At 37.9% G+C, this 19,131-nt stretch overlaps 3 protein-coding genes across 8 annotated transcripts; 2 read left to right on the plus strand and 1 right to left on the minus strand.

The window, feature by feature from the left end:
- The first annotated feature begins 321 nt into the window (after positions 1-321).
- Positions 322-6,071, plus strand: LOC109153172 (probable rhamnogalacturonate lyase B). Of its 3 annotated transcripts, none has more exons than XM_019300989.1 (15): positions 322-588; positions 720-859; positions 1,450-1,509; positions 1,739-1,858; positions 1,949-2,068; positions 2,302-2,443; positions 2,552-2,722; positions 2,810-2,965; positions 3,145-3,251; positions 3,556-3,646; positions 3,793-3,934; positions 4,028-4,184; positions 4,466-4,582; positions 5,366-5,492; positions 5,584-6,071. In XM_019300989.1, exons 1-15 carry the CDS (start codon positions 547-549, stop codon positions 5,827-5,829), a joined length of 1,938 nt encoding a protein of 645 aa, XP_019156534.1. In that variant the 5' UTR covers positions 322-546; the 3' UTR covers positions 5,830-6,071. The 3 variants fall into 3 exon arrangements, with proteins under 3 accessions (XP_019156534.1, XP_019156535.1, XP_019156536.1); XM_019300990.1 differs by having other exon boundaries at positions 738-859; XM_019300991.1 differs by lacking the exons at positions 1,739-1,858; positions 1,949-2,068.
- Positions 6,072-7,450: 1,379 nt separating this feature from the next.
- On the plus strand, positions 7,451-13,283 carry LOC109153173 (probable rhamnogalacturonate lyase B). Of its 2 annotated transcripts, none has more exons than XM_019300992.1 (16): positions 7,451-7,503; positions 7,936-8,001; positions 8,123-8,244; positions 8,815-8,874; positions 8,971-9,090; positions 9,185-9,304; positions 9,466-9,607; positions 9,714-9,884; positions 10,009-10,164; positions 10,270-10,376; positions 10,480-10,570; positions 11,112-11,253; positions 11,357-11,516; positions 11,859-11,975; positions 12,237-12,363; positions 12,915-13,283. In XM_019300992.1, the coding sequence occupies exons 2-16, from the start codon at positions 7,960-7,962 to the stop codon at positions 13,161-13,163; spliced, it is 1,926 nt and encodes a 641-aa protein (XP_019156537.1). In that variant the 5' UTR covers positions 7,451-7,503; positions 7,936-7,959; the 3' UTR covers positions 13,164-13,283. The 2 variants fall into 2 exon arrangements, with proteins under 2 accessions (XP_019156537.1, XP_019156538.1); XM_019300993.1 differs by having other exon boundaries at positions 7,475-7,503; positions 7,926-8,001.
- On the minus strand, positions 9,926-18,805 carry LOC109153171 (pre-mRNA-splicing factor ATP-dependent RNA helicase DEAH10-like). 3 transcript variants are annotated; one of them, XM_019300987.1, is made up of 13 exons: positions 18,583-18,803; positions 18,399-18,536; positions 18,237-18,283; positions 18,012-18,092; positions 16,951-17,167; positions 16,412-16,829; positions 15,861-16,064; positions 15,596-15,756; positions 15,140-15,325; positions 14,479-14,710; positions 14,127-14,326; positions 13,671-13,805; positions 13,255-13,589 (listed from the first exon to the last, which is right to left on the minus strand). In XM_019300987.1, the coding sequence occupies exons 2-13, from the start codon at positions 18,482-18,484 to the stop codon at positions 13,406-13,408; spliced, it is 2,151 nt and encodes a 716-aa protein (XP_019156532.1). In that variant the 5' UTR covers positions 18,485-18,536; positions 18,583-18,803; the 3' UTR covers positions 13,255-13,405. The 3 variants fall into 3 exon arrangements, with proteins under 3 accessions (XP_019156533.1, XP_019156532.1, XP_019156531.1); XM_019300986.1 differs by having other exon boundaries at positions 18,399-18,803; XM_019300988.1 differs by lacking the exons at positions 13,255-13,589; positions 13,671-13,805 and adding an exon at positions 9,926-9,976 and having other exon boundaries at positions 14,100-14,326; positions 18,399-18,805.
- Between the last annotated feature and the right edge of the window lie 326 nt (positions 18,806-19,131).

Consider the following 19,131-nt stretch of genomic DNA (forward strand, 5'->3'; position numbering starts at 1 on the left):
AGAGTATTATAAATAATTAAATATCCGACCTTTTCACTTTACCCTATAATTATGTTTATGTACGGTTGAGATAAATAGTGTATATATATCATTGAAAAAACGAGTGCTGACATTTTTCTTCTCAAATTTCTCTCTTATACTTCTCTCCATATTCTCTCTGCATTTTTATTTTTGCAAACAACTATTATGATAACTACGTTACCATCCCAAAAGTAAGAGTAAAATAGGCCACTTCTCTATTAATTTTAATATTATAAAAATTAAATTATAAAATAACTCCAATTTTTGTCTGATTTTTAAGCCAATGGCCTACTTAGAGAAGGCAAACTTGCTTCTAAGAAAAGGGTACGACTGTCCGGTGCAACCGTGTAGTGTAAAATTGAAACTTCGATTCTGATAAATCCTGATTTCGCTTCTGAAAATGACAATGGGTTTCAAGTCCAGTAGCCAAAGATTCAATCTTTACAGTATATGAGAGTAGTTGCAGCCTTGCAGGTGTTCAAATAAACATCTGAACTGGGTTTTTGCTGTGGCGAAAGAAAGAAGATGCCTGCCACAACTATGCTGTCATATGTTGAGGATAGTTATGTAAGCACTGTGGTATCTGGAATCTTGCTCGATTGTTCTTTGCAAATTACAAGAATTTAAAGCAGAAAGAAAGAAAAATTTTTGTCAGGAAAGATTTAAGGTGAATGTTTGTTTGACTGTTTATGTTGAAGGGGCATTTGTTTGTGCAGATAGTAGTTAACAATGGAGTGCTCCAAATAACATTCACAAATCCAGGGGGGATCATCACAGGAATACAATACAAGGGAATTGACAACTTGCTGGAGCTCAACAACCCAGATTTGAATGGAGGGTTTGTGTTTTTTTTTTTGTTTTTTATTATTATTATTATTATTTTTTTATAATAATCATATTGGAGGAAATTAAAGCATGTATTCCACCTTAACTAAAAGCCTAAGTTATGAGCGGGTTACTTTTGACGGCTCCAAGCAACCCGGGTCACGGGATCATATGCGTTCTATATCAACTAAAAGGCTAAGCTGATAGCTGGATTGTACATTTATGTTTATATATTACATGCTCAGCTCAGGAGAAGTGCATGAAAGTGTTAAGCACTTTTAAAGTATTTGTTACTATGGATTGAATGAAAAATAAAATCTTGATAGTAATGATTAATTAGGAGCCTCTCTTTGGTGATTTATGATACAGGATTTGTGCATTTAGCTCTGCGGGTGGTGCTTGAATGTGTTTCGTTTCTGAATTTTATAAATAGAATGGCATATAATTGATATCTGAGGCAGTCATTTTTTGAAGTCTGTTTGCATTATATTTTGAATGATATGCAAGAAACCGGTACACATTCATAGTCTGTTTGCCATTTTTTTTTTAATCAGCCATGATGGATGAAGAAGAGTAATATTTTTATCCTTATGAAATAAACAGGTTCTGGGACCTTAATTGGAGTGAAGCAGGGAGTAGAAAAACTCGGGGAAAATTTGATACGTATGTGTTTATCTTAATTCTCACACCACCCTCCTTTTATTTGCATATGCAGATTGGCAAGTTGAAGAATAGGAAAATAAATACATTATAATGATTTGTCGGCTCAAGATAGTCTAATAGCATAAACCTGTTATTCTGGGCAGGATGTTTTAACAGATCATCGCATAGCTTATATAACTATAGGGTTTCTCCAATTTGTTCTTATTCTGGCTGGGATTAAATAATGCAGGATTAAAGGAACTAGTTCAAAGGTTATAGTGGAAAATGAGGAGCAGATTGAGCTTTCGTTCACAAGATCCTGGGATCCATCAGTCCAGGGTGAACAAGCTCCCTTGATCATAGATAGAAGGTCTTTTGTTAAATGCTGCTACCTTAAATACCGTCCTATGTTGTTTAAGTCGCAAGGGTTTTCACATACATCGATTTTTGGTTTTGGTAGGTTTATAGTTCTCCGTGACTCCCCGGGGTTCTACTCATATGCCATATTTGAACACTCGAAAGACTTGCCTGCTTTCAACCTTAACACCACGAGAATTGCCTTCATGCTTAACAAAGACAAGTGAGAATTTCTTTCGCCTGCTGCCATTGAAAACACATTGATAAAATAAGAGAGAACATATGGGTTTATAAGGCCATGGGTTAGATTAGTTAATTGGTTGGATTCAATCTTTTAGTGTGGTTTGACCATGTGCATTATAGCTCAGTTGGGTGACCCTGATCCAATCTGTTTATAACTATGTAGACGGTAAAAGCAAGAACTTCTCATCATGGTATTGCATTTCGTTTTATCAGGTTCCATTATATGGCTGTTGCAGATAACCGACAAAGATTTATGCCCAGTGCAGATGATCGGCTTCCAGGAAGAGGCCAACAACTCGCCTATCCAGAAGCCGTCCTACTAGTTGATCCCGTAGAGCCAGAATTCAAAGGAGAGGTGTGCCCGCCATATGCCCTTCATCGATAATTATTTGCATCCCGGAAACTCACAATATCAATAAGAAAAATGCATCAGATTTCAACCATTCTGGTTACCTAATCACAGGTTGATGACAAGTATCAATATTCGTGTGAAAATAAAGACAATAAGGTCCATGGATGGATTTGTTTTGACCCTCCCGTGGGATTCTGGCAAATTACTCCTAGCAATGAATTTCGAACAGGAGGGCCTTTCAAACAAGATCTGACCTCCCACGTGAATCCAACCACCCTAGCTGTGAGTGACTTCCACTCTTCCGATTAGTCTGATCCCTCTAATAGGTAATGATTATATATACTGAATAGTTTTCGGAATTTCTTGTAGATATTTGTCACTTCGCATTATGCTGGAGAGGATCTTCTGGTAAAATTCGAACCCGGAGAGGTGTGGAAGAAAGTTCTTGGTCCTGTCTTCATATATGTTAATTCTGTACATGATAAAGCAGATGCACTATCACTCTGGGATGATGCTAAGGAACAGGTTAGTGCCAAAGAGAGTTTTTTTTTTTTTTTTTTTTTTTTTTTTTTTTTTTTTTTTTTTTTTTTTTTAATACGAAGGATTACAAATTGCTGCAAAAAAAGAAAAAAAAAATAAAAATGAAGAATTTAAACACATTTCTTTCCAAATTTAGATTATACAGACTTTCAAATGCTTTTTAGATGGAGAAAGAAGTTCAAGCTTGGCCCTACAGTTTCCCAGCTTCTGAAGAATTCCCAAACTGTGATCAAAGAGGCTCAGTTTGCGGTAGACTTTTAGTACAAGACAGGTATTAACCTCTTAGCTTTATGTTAAAAATCTAAGATTTGAGCCAAAGTGGACCGAACAGGCTGTGTGACCATGTTAAAATCTAAGTTTGGGCTAAGACCACTTAACTAGGCTATAATGCACATGGGTCAAACTACACTAAAAGACTAAATCCAATCAATTAGCTGATCTAACCGATGGTCTTATAAACCCATATGTTCTCTCTTATTTTTTCAATGTGGTTCTTAACACTTTAGAACGGTTTCCATCAGTTCATACATTTCATTACATTTTTAATCACTCTTGGCAATAATATGAATGAATAGATACATCGATACGGAGAATATATCAGCAAACGCCGCGTATGTGGGGTTGGCCCCACCAGGAGATGCTGGATCATGGCAACGAGAGCACAAGGTAATTTTGGTCATTTACGAAATTGTGTTGTTGGCTAAACAGTCATGGCAGTGTAGACTCGAGTGAAAAAGGTCATTTAACCTTGTGTTATTGTTCACGAATCATAGCAATTAACGGATATGGTACATAAACCTGCATTTTACCAGGGCTACCAATTTTGGACTACAACAGATGAAAACGGCTACTTTATCATTAACAACATACGTGAAGGCATATATAATCTTTATGCATCAGTCCCTGGATTTATTGGTGATTACAAATATGAAGTTGCAATTACTATTACAGCAGGTCCCGAGTGATCAACATAATTTTCACGTTGAAAATATGGAACAAATATGTTCGTTTGGCATAATTTGATCATTGCACTCAATGTCAAAGCAGGTTTTGAAATCGTGCTGAATGAACTCGTTTATAAACCTCCGAGAGACGGTCCCACATTGTGGGAGATTGGAGTGCCTGATCGCTCTGCTGCAGAATTCTATATTCCCGATCCCAATCCAGAATACATCAACAGACTTTACGTGAACCATCCAGACAAGTGAGTTCCCTTGCAACTTCATAGATTCAGTAACATTACATTAAATTATAAAAGATTGAATCCAACCAATTAGCTAGTCTAACTCATGGCCTTATAAACCCATATGTTCTCTCTTATTTTATCAATGTTGACTCTTAACAATAGGAAGTAAACTTACTTACAGTTTGTTCAAGTCTGTCTTCAAATTGAGCTGTTTGATTATTGAGGAATAGTTTCATTTATGCTCCGTGAACACTATTTGGATTCTTAATAAAAGATTATATGGTTTCTTTATATCCCAGATTTAGGCAGTATGGACTGTGGGAAAGATATACAGATTTATACCCTGATAAAGATTTAGTCTACACAGTTGGAGCCAGCGACTATAGCAAAGACTGGTTCTTTGCTCAGGTTAACAGGTTTATACTATCTTGATTTCATTTGAGATGCAGTGTTCTTTCAATCTACCAATTACTTCCTTTTTAGAGCAGATAATGTTTCTGTTAGGATCAAACGCTTACCACTACGCCAAAAGCTATAACTAGTAGCGAATGCGCAACTTTATTTCCTTATACCGCCACATTTTCGAGGGCAAATTATACCATGAACCAAGAAGGTCTACCTTGCATTATAGACCCTGGTCCAAAAATAACCTTCAGATTTTGTATCTATAGTTGACACATTCTGTACCTGCAGTTGATAGTTTCTGTACCTGTAGCTATCATATTATGTGTCAGCAATTATCAAGTCAGATTATGTATCTATAATTGATACATTTTGTACCTGCAGTTGATAGTTTATGTACTTGTAGCTATCATATTATGTGTCAGCAATTATCAAGTTATTTGTTTACATGTACAGAAACTGTTAACGGTAGGTACAGAAAGGTACAAAATTTTTGTATCAGGGTTCACAATGCAATATGAACCCTAGTCCATGGTATAACAATTGATTTTCGAGAGGCAAGGTGCTGGACTTGGCCCTTTAAGCCTCCACCTAAGAATCCCCTAGCCACCTGATGCTGGACTTAGCCCTTCACCGGTCCCCGCCCAACAATTTCTCTAAATTTTTGGAAAGAGCATAGCGGAAATTGCTATAATCATATTGTTCAAGATACCATCATATATCAAAACTCAATATGACTATCAATAGCAAGAGCTCCAAATAATTTCTTGATTCCACAATCAATCCTTGCCATTCAGGAAAACGGGGGATAAGATGTATGCAAGTACTACATGGCAAATCAGGTTTACGATTGATAACATTGATCAAGCTGGAACATACAAATTACGACTAGCTCTTGCATCTGTTCACCATTCAGATTTACAGGTATGAATTAAACGCAATATTTAAGAACAAATTCAGGCCAGTTTTGCCTCGAGAGTATTTACACTGTTGCAACATTGAACTCTTGTGATAGGTCCGGTTGAATGATCCAACGGCTGATCCTCCTCTACTCTCAACCGGAGATATTGGAGCTGACAATGCCATTGCAAGACATGGCATTCACGGGATCTACTGGCTGTTCAGCGTGGACATACCAGGCGCCCAGCTCGTACAAGAAGAAAATACTATATTTTTAACACAAGCGAAGAGCAGCAGCCCTTTCCAAGGGATTATGTACGACTATATCCGTTTGGAAGGCCCTGAATCTTGTATGCCATAGGTGTTGCTGCTCATTTGCAACTGGTTGACCAATCATAAACGTTAATAGCTTTGCTTCGTGTATGGGATTGGCCCTATTATGGGCACGAGTATATAAACACTTTGGAGAACCTATAGATTCGCTACTAACGTTTTGAGGCAGGACCAGTAAGAACCCTCGGGATTGGGGTGCAATCTTTTCATAAACGCTAGAGGTGTGTTATATTGTAATGGCTTCAAATAAATGAAAATTGTCATTCTTGTGAACTGTCTGATCAAAAGGTGGCTCTTTAGCAGAGATTCATTCAAGAAAATACATTTTTTAGTGTTGTTGCTTCTCTCTGTTACATAGTGACCTTTCTTTTAAGCCTCATCTTCTGCCTCTCTGCAAAAGTCTTTGGTAAGAAAATTTTTTGTCTGTTTTTTCTTTGTTCCCTTCAACTTGAAACTTTGAAGTTTCAATTTCATAGGTACAAATAGTGGGCCTTCTGCCGCTGGTTCTCCTAATACAAAGCTACAATAAAAGGCGGTGGAAAAAGAATTTCATAACTTCTTGTAATAATCAAATATTTTAAGGTTGGTAATTTATTATTAAAAATTAAATGTTAGTAACCATTTGATTTACGAGAAAACTCACAATAGGTATGTTTTGGGTGAAGCCTGACTTGTGGCAAATGATTATAATAAAGTAATCTTAAATGACCAGCTTAAAACAAGAAGTAAGGCTAAGAGATCGCTCCTATAAGAATTCAAACTTGGAACCTTATAGTTTAATTGGACTGGGGGTTGGTCCTATATATATATATGTTAGTAACCCAACAATTTGAAACAATTGTTAAACGAGCTGTTAATACAATTGTAAGATTCTTGTGTGTGTGAAAGAATTTTGCGCCAAGTTTTCCATGAGTAAGACTTTGGCAAAATGTTGGTATAATTAAAATCAATTTTTTTAACTTAATTATAAAAAAACCGGTTTAACTTGATTTAGTCATTTAGTTTATATGTTCATCATATTTTTTAAAAATTGATATTATTTCTCAAATAAAAAATAAAGGTGAAATTGCAGATTGGGACAATCTTTGTGAAGTTAATCAACAGTTAGTTGGCTTGGTAATTATAAAGTTCTAAATTCGACTCTTCAGATTTCACCTAAAACGCACAGTCCAATAGCGGTAAATCAAAGCGTGGCAAATACTTTCTTTGTCATTCTAAACTTGCCTTCTCTATATGGGCATGAGAGTATGGGAGTTTTATTTGGATATGGAAGAAAAGATTTCCCTTTTGTCTCTTTGTCAACATGGGTGATGTCAGGTTATTACAATTCCCAGAGGAAAGTAGTGTTATTATGTCAATGTCAACAAAAGGTTGAGGAAACCATTTCTCAAAATTCTGAAATATTATAATGTTGGCAAATTATCTTTTGCTTATGTCCATGGCAAAATGTGCTCTAAATCTCTAATCAAACTTATGAAGCTAGGAATCACCTTGTATGAGTTGTTGTATATATATATATATATATATATATATATATATATATATGTATCTCTGATTTTTTGACAGGATGGCAAAACTATAGCTTTTCCTTAAAGAAATCATGCTTGGATGACACTTCAATTCAAGGCTAATAATACATTATATATATATATCAAGAAACCCCTTCTGCTTTCTCCATCCACATTGAAGGGAAGTCCAAAAGGTAAACCCCTTTGCTCCTTTGTTTTTGTTTTTCATATAAATTATAAACTGGTGAGCTATACTGATCAAAGTAGCCCGCACGGGCTTAGCTCACTGATTCAGTAGGCAGTTTAGGAGAAGAGACCGGGATTCGAATTTTGGCAGCAGCAGTGTGGGGATTATGTCCAAAGTGAGCAGATTTCTTGTACACACGGGTATTTGGCCCTATCTGTTGAGCCATTGAGTCACCACGGGTATTTGGCCCAGTCTGTTGAGCCATTGAGTCACCACGGGTATTTGGCACTGTCTGTTGAGCTATTGAGTCACCGTTATTTACATCCTCCAAATGCTCTGTCGGGCCATTGGGTTGGGATTCAGCCTTTTGGGAGAAGCTATACTCTGATCAAAGTATATTTATTGACAATGAGTTTTTGGCTTTTGGAGATCACTACAGACTCATAACCTTAAAAGCATCAAAATGTCGAGTGCTGCTGTGCAACTTATTCAACAAGATGATCAAGTATGTTCCATTTAGTCTTATTGTCTACAAATCAGTGATGTGAAAACTGTTTAAAAGTTTCATTTTTTCTTAAAATTATTATAGGATAAAATTGTTAATAATGTTATTTAATTTGTTGCAGGTGGTGGTAGATAATGGTATATTTCAGCTCAGGCTGACAAATCCTGGTGGAACAATTGTTGGAATTCAATATGGTGGAATTGACAATTTGCTTGAGCTTAATAATCCAATCTTGAATGGAGGGTTTGTTCCATTTCACATCTTAAAAAAAGAAAAATTAAATAAATAACCTTTTGTTTAATCAAGATAGCTACTACACAACCAGCACGGGTAGCTCAGTTGGTTCTCGGGTGGCAAATTGTGGGTAAGGATGCAAAGTCGAGCCCTGATAGTCACAGTGGGATGTTTCATCCTCTTACGGGCCCACCCCATGACCACCAGATTGTGGGTAAGGACGCAAGGTCGGGTCGGGCCTTGACAGTCACAATGGGATGTTTCATCCTCTTACGGGCCCACCCCCTGACCACCAGATTGTGGGTAAGGACGCAAGGTCGGGCCCTGACAATCACAGTGGGGAAGTTTCATCCTCTTACGGGGCCCACCCCCTGACAACCGCAGTGTGGAAGTTTCACCCTCTTATGGGAGTGGCTCCTTGTGGACAAGTCTTCCTACCTAATGGACCGTTGAGTCACCGTGAGACACCCCTCCACAATTCTGTAGGGCCGGGATGTGAGGGGAGTTAATTCGCCTTTTTGGGCAAGATAGTTATACAACTTAAAGAATATATTTTGTATGGTTAACCTCATCATACAGGTTCTGGGACTTAAACTGGAGTGAAGCTGGAAGCTCTGGAACAAGAGGGAAATTCGACACGTAAATTCCTATTATATCATGCATAGATATGATATTATGATATGATCTTTTATAGTTATTCTGAACTGAAAGGCGCATTTGGCTCTAAAAATGAAGGATTGAAGGAACTAGTTTTGAAGTCATCACAAAAAGTGATGAAGCGGTAGAGCTTTCATTCACGCGAAAATGGGATCCCTCTTTGCAGGGAGAGCATTCACCATTAAGTATAGATAAGAGGTCTGATGGTTGAAGTTGAAGTATATATAGTGATTGTTAGCGTCTATATTGTGTATGTAACAATGACCCTTTTAAGTTTTATGGCTGTTCTTAGGTTCATAATTCTCCGAGGCTCCTCGGGCTTCTACTCTTATGCAATTTATGAACACACAGAAGATATGCCAGCATTCAACCTCAACGAAACCAGGATAGCTTTCATGCTCAAGATTGAAAAGTAAAGTGATCTGTAGTTAATTAGTTCGATTAGGTTGAGCATAATATATACAATATATACATGCAATCTCGCTATCAGCTTAGCCTTTTAGTTGAGACAGAACATATTCGTCAATTGTGTTGAAGCATTACTTTCAATTCCCTAATCCCTTAGGATTTCAGGTTCCGTTACATGGCCATGGCAGATGACAGGCAGAGATTCTTGCCCCTCCCCGAGGATCGCTTACCCCCGAGAGGCAAAGAATTAGCCTATCCAGAAGCGGTCCTGCTTGTTGATCCCGTTGAGCCAGAATTCAAAGGAGAAGTATTATTATATATCAACTAACCTTATTTTTTCCAAATCCAACTAATGTGCTGCAGTGCTTAACTTGTGTGCTTATTATGTTTTTTGTCCTGGGTTTCGTGATCAGGTTGATGACAAGTATCAGTATTCGTGCGAGAATAAGGATAACAAAGTGCACGGGTTTATATGTTTCGACCCTCCAGTGGGGTTCTGGCAGATCACTCCCAGCAACGAGTTCAGGACCGGTGGACCTATTAAGCAGGATCTCACTTCCCATGTCAATCCAACAACTCTTGCGGTATGCTAGTTTCCTAGTATTAAGAGTCTCACATTGATAAAATAAGAGAAAATATATGGGTTTATAAGGCCATGGGTTAGACTAGCTAATTGGTTGGATTTAATCTTTGAACTGTCCCCTTCAGATGTTTGTGAGTACTCACTATGGGGGAGAGGATTTGGTGATCAAATTTGCGCCAGGCGAGGCGTGGAAGAAAGTGTTCGGTCCTGTCTTCATCTATCTTAATTCTGTAGTGGACCGAGACAATGCCAATTCACTCTGGGATGATGCTAAGGAACAGGTATATATACATAAAAAAACATAAAGAGTTAGTTTAGTACTTTCATGGGTAAAATGTTGTTTTTCACTTTTTCTGATCACATTCTCATTGCCTGTACTGATTTAGATGAAGAATGAAGTTCAAAGTTGGCCTTACAGTTTCCCGGCTTCAGAAGATTTTCCACGCGCTGATCAACGAGGCGCCATAAGCGGGAGACTACTAGTTCAAGACAGGTATATATCTATCTGTGTTGGTCTTCTTATCTGCAATCGTCATAAACCTTAACTATCAAATGAAAACTCGGTTTTTGTGTTGTTGAAAATTATCGTCGCGAAGATATATCAGTGAAGACTGTATATCAGCAGAGGGTGCTTATGTAGGGCTGGCTCCCCCTGGAGCCACTGGATCATTTCAAAAGGAAAACAAGGTAAAATTTTGTTTATCTTACCTTTATGACTATAATATAATAAACATATATAGTAGCCAATGTGTAAGGCAGAGGCCTGAAAGGCCAAGTCCAGGGCGTCCAGCACTCTGCCTCTCGGATCTCAGCGCTGCATTATGCTTACTTCTCAGGGGGTCACTCATCTGTGATTTTTGTAAGTCAAGTTTGTGACTGTTATAAGTCAAGTACGCTTAACTACAGAGTTTTTTGGCTATCTGGTTGTCATATCCTACTTAAAATCAATTGGTCAAAGTGGACATTAACCATTTAACCCACAAGTTTTTGGATGGTTGTCATATTCTACTTAAAACCAATTGGTCATAAGTAGGTGGACATTAACCATTTAACCACACCCACGCCACGTCCGGAATCGAACAGGGGCTGAACTCAGTCAACCCGACCGACTCCCAACAATAAGGAAAAATAAAGTTGCATCTTCGCTACCAGCTATAGCTTTTGGCGTAGTCGTAAGCACAATGGAATAGATACTGAGAGTTTGTGTTGAGCATACTGATATCATCAGGGCTATCAGTTCTGGACAAAAGCAGACAGCGAAGGCGTTTTCATGATCAACAACATTCGCCCCGGGGACTATAATCTTTATGCTTGGGTCCCTGGCTTTGTTGGAGACTATAAGTATGAAGAAGCCATTGAAATCACTGCAGGTTCTAGTCTCTCACAGCCTGCAAAAACTTTTACAGTCTTGTAACTTCAACCCCATCAAATGAGTGATTATATGGAATGAGATGAATGCATTATTGTGTCCAGGTTGTGAAATTGATGTTGGTGATCTTGTGTACAACCCTCCAAGAAATGGCCCAACATTGTGGGAAATCGGCTGCCCCGATCGCTCTGCTGCAGAGTTCTTCATCCCTCAACCTGATCCCAAGTACATCAATAAGCTCTTAGTAAACCTCCCTGCAGAAAGGTAACATTTTCCTTCCCGGATTCTTTCTCCAAACAGTTGTGTTACTCGTGTTCTCGAGGTGTCTATTGTTGAGAAAAACGGGATCAAGAGATCAAGAACAGAAAACAGAAAACGAAAAAGAAGAGTTTGGGTGGATAGGCTGAGAGCCTATGTCTACCTGAGTGTGAGGAGATTTTTATTTATTGTGATGATAAAACCTTCAGAGATAATGGTAAATTACAAAATTACCCTTGTACTGTATTGTAGGGGGTGCTGCCCCTCACCCCTGACCCATTGAACGTGGTTCGAACCACGGAGACAGGTTTCTTTAAACATTCAATGATGTTTTGTTTCTTTAAACAGGTTTAGACAATATGGACTGTGGGAGAGATATGCAGAGTTGTATCCAGATGGGGATTTGGTGTATACTGTTGGGACTAGTGACTACCAAAAAGATTGGTTTTATGCCCATGTGAATAGGTGCAAACATTTCATATTATTAGTTGCATTCATATTATTTTGTGAATTTTTACTGATTAATATTGGTATCATTTTGTACCAAGTACAATTGTATATGTTATTTAAGTTGTACTGGGTACTATAGATTTCGATGCAACCAAGCACACTATACATAATTGTACTTGGTACAAAAGACACTGACATTTTAGAAAAATCCGTTATATTATTCGATGGCATGTTTGGTCAATCTGAATTGAAAGGATTTGTTTTTTGGCATTGCAGAAAAGTAGGTGACAATTCATTTAAAGCAACAACTTGGCAAGTAAAATTCAAACTGGACAGTGTTGATCAGACAGGAAACTACACCCTAAGAGTTGCACTTTCATCTGCCACATTCTCTATTTTAGAGGTGTAATTTACATTTCATTTGCTACTCTTTTCACTCTTGTAAAATGGAAAATGAGGTAATTCAGTCAAGTTTAGAGATGTCAATTTGTCCCGTCTTTGACGGGAATTTCTAATCCCCACCCCCTACGAGAACGAGAATGAAAATTTTTTTCAGAGAATGGAGACGAGGAATCCCTGTCCCCGCCTAATTTCCCTCGGAGACAGGGATGAGAACTATTTTTAGTTCACCGCAGGGGATGGCAACGAGGTTGGGGTTTCGGGGACGGGAACGGGAAGTATACTCCCCGCCCCGTTGTCACCCCTAGTCAAGTTGGTCATGTTGTTGACTTGGTAACTATAAAGTTACAAATTTGACTCCAAGGGAAACAGTCTAATAGTTTTATTGGTTTGAACCGGTCATTTACCGGGTTTACCTCGTGCACACCCTCAAGTAATGACTGCGTGCTTTCCTCATCACTCAACTCTCGCAAAATGAACATCATTAGATTCTTTTTTTTTTTTATGGAATAAATTGCATTAATCATTTAAGTTTTGCATAACACGTTGGGGCAGGTGAGGATTAACGATCCAGATGCGAGTCCACCTGAGTTCTCGAGTGGGTTGATTGGGAGCGACAACTCGATAGCAAGGCATGGCATCCATGGTCTCTACTATTTGTTCAACATTGAGATACAAAGTGGGAAGCTGCTGCAAGGAGACAATAATGTATACCTCACACAATCAAGGAACACAAGTGCTGTTCATGGTCTTATGTATGACTACATTCGTTTGGAGGGTCCTCCTACTCCCACTCCAATTTGATTGCATAATTTTCCAATCCAAATTTCATACAATGAGTCAATAACTCTGAATGTTTCAATCCTATCTCTGTTTGTATTATCATATATTCATATGTATCAAATCTTAACTCTTTATCCTTCATTAAATGTACTAAAAAGATTGACAACATCCTTAATTTCATGTTTTGAGTATGTAAGTCATATGTTGTTTAAATGAACAGTAAAAAACAAAGAATATTAAGAACTACACTATCAGTAGATCAGTCAGTCTTGCAAGGCATAGAAATGAGGGGCTAGCTCAGCTAACCACAAGTAATCGATTCTGGAGATGTTGCGAACGTAGGTATAGTTAGTCTGCACTAGTTCATTAAACACTATGCACTCGGGTTTTGCTCGAAACAGCACAGAAGACGGGTGGATTTGAACTGTGGAACCACTCGATAAAACCCTGCCAAACGGAGTTTGAAGTAGTGTGTGTGAGTAACTAGGTTATACGATTCAGATGGGAAGATGAAGTCCGATGTAATACCTGTATGTACTGTCGGGCTGCTTCAGAGCTGCGTTCAGGAAAAATGAAGCGGCCAGGCATCTACGAAAGAGAAGTGTGTCTTCTCCACAGGAAGAGATCCGAAGACCCATTTGTTCAACGTTCCTGTGAATTTGACTGCAAAAGAAGCATGTATCGTGAAAAAGAATGGGGTCAAAATATTCTGTTATGGAACTACCACACCAGCCATTGCGAAAAATAAGAGAGAATATATGAGTTTATAAGGTCATAGGTCAGACTAACTAATTGATCGGATTCAGTTTTTTAGTATGATTTGGCACAAGTACATTATAGTCCAATTGAATAACCTTGGCCCAATCTTAGAATATACTCCGTAACATGGTATCAAAGCCTGTTCGGCCCACTTTGGTGGCCCGATATAAGAGAACATATGAATTAGATAGCTAATTGATTAGATTCATTCTAATCATAACAAACCTGTGAATGTCACGTGCATGTCTTAGGGAGCGGCTGTTAATGAAATTATCCTTGCACCACTTTCGGAGATTCTTTTCAGCTTTAAGTTCACCGTTTGTGATCTTGCTCTTCTCAAAGAGCTCATTTGAAGCACGATATACATTAAGCAAGGTCAAATGATCTCCGTCGGGACTCGCAAAGCTTTTCAATGCATTTCGTGACTGCCCAAAATGAAGAGGAACTGTTCAGGTTTACACAGAAATAAACGAAGCTATGATGCAGACGACATGAAGTCCTCTCAAAAAATTAAAGAATTGATATTACTCGGTACAAGGACGCATCAAGAGGGTCGGGTCGGGTCTCAAAGGCATACCTCCTCCAATTTTTCACGAGGAGCATAGAAGATGGATTCGACCGAGAGCATTGCAACAGATATTAGCATTTCTTCCAAGCAGCCAAACTGACTGGCAAGAATGAGAGCCTTTGAATGCATGGGTTCTAATGGCAGCCCGGCCATTTGATGCCCGATGGGATCAGACAGTTCGTTATTTTCTGTTATAGCACCCAATAAAAAGAGAGTCTCCAGTGATTTGACCAATGCCATCCTGTCATCATAAAGGAGAACCAGTGAGGGAAACAAAGCGACATTCGTGATGATCGGGATGACCTGTTATTTTATTTTCTTATTCTCAAAATTCGTTTTAATAAAAGAAGGAATAAGGGTCAAATTGGTCATCGAACTCACACAATAATGCAATTAGGCCACTGAATCTAAAAAAAAAAACTACAATTGAATCCCTAAACTAACCAATTTCATACCAATTTGCAGGTTTTTTTAAAGTTCAGTGGTCTAATTGCATTATTGTGTGTAGTTCGATGGCCTATTTGACCCTTATTCCATAAAAGAAAGCAAAAACACGTAGTATACTATTTACCGCTCATTCATCAAGTGTAAATAGAATAGACAATACAGCCACCTTAAATAAAATCAGAAAACAAAGAGGCAGACACAACTGGAAATTTCTCGTAATCACCTTTTTGGTTTCTCGATGAAGTCAAAGTCAACAATATTGTCAATCCCTAGAGCCTTGAGCTGCAACACAACATTTGAGAGATTGCATCTCTTGATTTCCGGAATTGTGGAATCATCAAGTTTCTCAAACTCGCTTTCCGGATAAAGGCGGTAGCATTTTCCAGGTCCTTCACGGCCAGCACGCCCACTAATTAAAACCGAATTAAATGAAGACTTGGTTTGATTCAAAAGCGGGAAAGGAAAGTAAACCAATTTCCTAACACTAACTTTCGTGATTCCAGTTTAATACCTCGATACATTTTTCCATACCACTAGACCTCAAATCCAAACTGAAAAACCCATGTATGTCAACCAACCAAAGACCTTTATTCATGGAAAAGCTAGCGTGAACTTTAACAAAAGCTTCTCTTCTTAAACTCGTAACCAACAAAAGACATTTTCACATTTAAAATCTGACCTTCTCTGTAGTGCTTGTGCTTTGGATGTTTTCACAACAATCAGCGAGTCAATTCCCATATCAGCATCATAGGTGCGTGCTTTCACCAGCCCGGGATCAATAACATACTTGATTCCAGGTATTGTCACTGATGTCTCGGCAATATTAGTTGCCAGTATCACCTATAAGACAACGGGAAGCATATATAGAGCTGGCAAAGACGTATAAGAAACTAAACGGCTCTATTGCCATTTATGAGAAAAGTATAGTGTGGTAATAAACCAACCTTACGAAATCCAGCTGGTGCGGGCAAAAAAGCTTTCATTTGCTTCTCAGAAGGAAGAGAAGAAAATATGGGGAAGGTTAAGAGCTTCCTATTGCCTTCGGGTAAATGTCGTAGGCGGTCATGAACAAGCCTCTCGACAGATTCAATCTCTTCTTGGCCAGTAAGGAAAACCAGTACATCTCCGGGGCCTTCCTCCAAATGGATCTAAAACACAAGGAAATTAAGTAATGACAAATTGTTACAATAGATTTTGAATTGGACAACAAGAACATTATTAGATATACAGCAATCAAAACATTTATGAAGAGATTAACGAGAACAAGAATCAATAACAATGGCAGAAAGTAAATAAGATAAAATTTACGTGATTCGGAAATGTGCCTACGTCCACGGGAGCGAAGCTGTTCTGTTATTAATTGTGATGGTGATGATCAAACATCATATTTATATGCAACCCTAAACATGTTCATGTGCTGTCTCCGCTCCGTTCCGTACATATGAGACATACCCAACAAATGACATGAAATACGCAAATAGAGTTAGATAAACACCTGAAAGATAGTAATCAATGCTGCATCTATGTAATCCGTCTCTGGCTGATGGGTGTAAAATATATCTACGGGAAATTGTCGCCCCTGAACATGAACAGCTCTAGCACCACAGAAGTACTCAGAAAAAACTCGTGCATCCAGACTAGCAGACATGATGATCAATTTCAATGGGGAATATTTTTTGGCCCGACACTTTTTGAAGATACCATCAGAATGAGCATCCTGTTTATCCTCTAACAGCAGCTCATTCTTAGGCTTTGTACTATCAACACTTACCCCTCCATGGGCATTTTGTAACCTTGCTTTCTGTACGTTCTTCAACAAGCCAAGTAAGACATCAGTGTGGACTGTTCTCTCGTGAGCCTCATCAACAATAATAACAGAATACTTGGAGAGGTATGGGTCCAATAATGCTTCTCTGTAATCATATATATATTATAAAATTGTGTAAATGAAACAAACACAATTATCAAGATAAATATTTGTTCTTCCTCGGATAGAACAGACTTTATATGCAACAACATCATATCTCATGTTACCTCAGAAGCAAACCATCTGTCATGTATTTGATCTTTGTTGAGTTGGAAGTTACATCCTCGAATCTAATGGAATATCCAACCCTTTGACCCAATTCAACACCGCATTCCTCAGCAACTCGTTTTGCAACAGTTATGGCTGCAACACGTCTTGGTTGAGTGACCCCAATAATTCCACCATCACGACAGAATCCCCCATGATAAAGGTACTGAGGTAACTCTGAAACAACCAAAGAGACGAATAGCAGTTTGAAGCATGCTTTGTTATCTTCGAATGACATTTTATGAAATCTTAAAATTACAGGCTTTTTTTTAATAGTTTGAGCAATTAATGTACCCATTTTCTTTTGGAAATCATATACTAATAGGGAAATGGGAATTTTCATTCTTGAATTATAGGAAAATGGCACTTTTTGTCCCTCAATTATACTGTCAGCACTTTTAATCCCTCAATTGTCTGCAAAATAGCTTTTAGGGTCCCTTAATTGTTGCAAAGTGGCTTTTTTCGTCTCTAAATTTTGTTAAGATTGAGTTTAAAAAGTCACTTTGTAGACAATTGAGAGACGAAAAGAAATCATTTTGCAACGAAAAGCGGAGACAGTATTATTGAGGGATGAAAAGTGCTATTTCCCTATAACTCAAGGACGGAAAGTGTCATTTTCCCTATACTAATCCTTTACTGTAATGGATTTAAGCAATAGCTTAAACGCCCTTTGAAGATTGTCCCTGGCAACAAAGTGCTACTAGTTGACATTTTGGTCAATTTTTCAAACCCTAGAACAACATCTTTAAAATCATAGGTAAATGTTCATGCCCCAAACCCTACAAACTTGTATTATGTGGAAATTGTCCTAGCCCCTGTCGTAACAGGAAAGCAATATGCATTCTATGCAAAATGAAATAATAGCAAAGGTTAACACAACAGAAAATAAATGAACGTTATCTTCTAGGAAACCCATAATCAATATCAAGTAAAGATTAAATTTTGTGAATATGCAACAATTATTCGTCAAGAAATTTCAATTAAAATGTCTTTTCTCCAGTCCACAAGCACGAAAACTTACGTGTCGTCTTTCCACTACCAGTCTCTCCAACGATTATTAATGTGTTGTTGTTATGAACCTCCTTCACGAGTTGCTTTTCAACTAGGCCAAAAATAATAATAATAATAAGGAGTTAAGATACAATGTGCAATTTCTACTCTATGATTTATTAAAAAACAAACAATCCTTAAAAAAGCAGTATAGAACTCCATCACTACACAAATGCCAGAGAAGAATAACAGTTACCAGAAGCAATTGGTAAAGATTTTCTTTGTTTTTCAATCTTCTGCCGCCTGTAGACATTTACAGACATTAAATCAAACATCAAACATGCATATATAAAGCAGGAAAATCAAAAATTTGTATGAATTGATAGGAGTATATGCATAAAATTAATTAGAGACCTACCTGAGGAGGTCACCTTTTCCGTTAGCGAGTTGATTGTGATGATTATTCTGCGCGGCGGCATTAGCCGTATTTGCCATCGAAGGCATATCTTTGAGCTACTTTTCTCACGAACAGATTACAAAAGCAAAAGTATGAAATTCACCGGAGAAGAGCGCCGAAACTCGCCGGAGAAAAGAGCCGAAGCTCACCGGAGAAGAGAGCCGTAGCTCGCCGGAGAAAAGAGCTGGTATCCGGTCGCCGTCTCAAGGGAAAGAGCTTTATTTTTATTTTATTTTTTTCCTGTTACGCGACGGGGAGGCGCCGCCGGGGACCAAAGAATAATGGGGTCCTCGACGAAGTGGCAAAGTGACGAGATATCTTTTTCTTTTTTCTTCTTTTTTCCGTTTTCTTTTAACAGTTTGTTGTCTTTAACATTTTTTTTAGCATCTTTTCGTAGGATTTACTTAGCGGCGGCGTCTTTTATCGTCATTCGTCAGAACAGCTTTTAGGTTGAGCACTACTTGATGGTTACCTGAAATATAGGTTTTTAGATATTAGATGTTTATGGAGGATCTTATAAATTTATTTTCAAAATTATGAGAAGATAAATCGAGTTCATATAATAATAATAATTAATAAAAAATTTCTATTCAATTTTTACACTCATAAAAACGACACAATTATATTATATTTACCTAGTTATAGTATAGACCTTATTTTATTACTAATTGGATGTCATGTTATATTATTTTAT

This window comes from Ipomoea nil, unplaced genomic scaffold (assembly GCF_001879475.1).
Source record: "Ipomoea nil cultivar Tokyo-kokei standard unplaced genomic scaffold, Asagao_1.1 scaffold2480, whole genome shotgun sequence".
NCBI classification, from domain to species: domain Eukaryota; kingdom Viridiplantae; phylum Streptophyta; class Magnoliopsida; order Solanales; family Convolvulaceae; genus Ipomoea; species Ipomoea nil.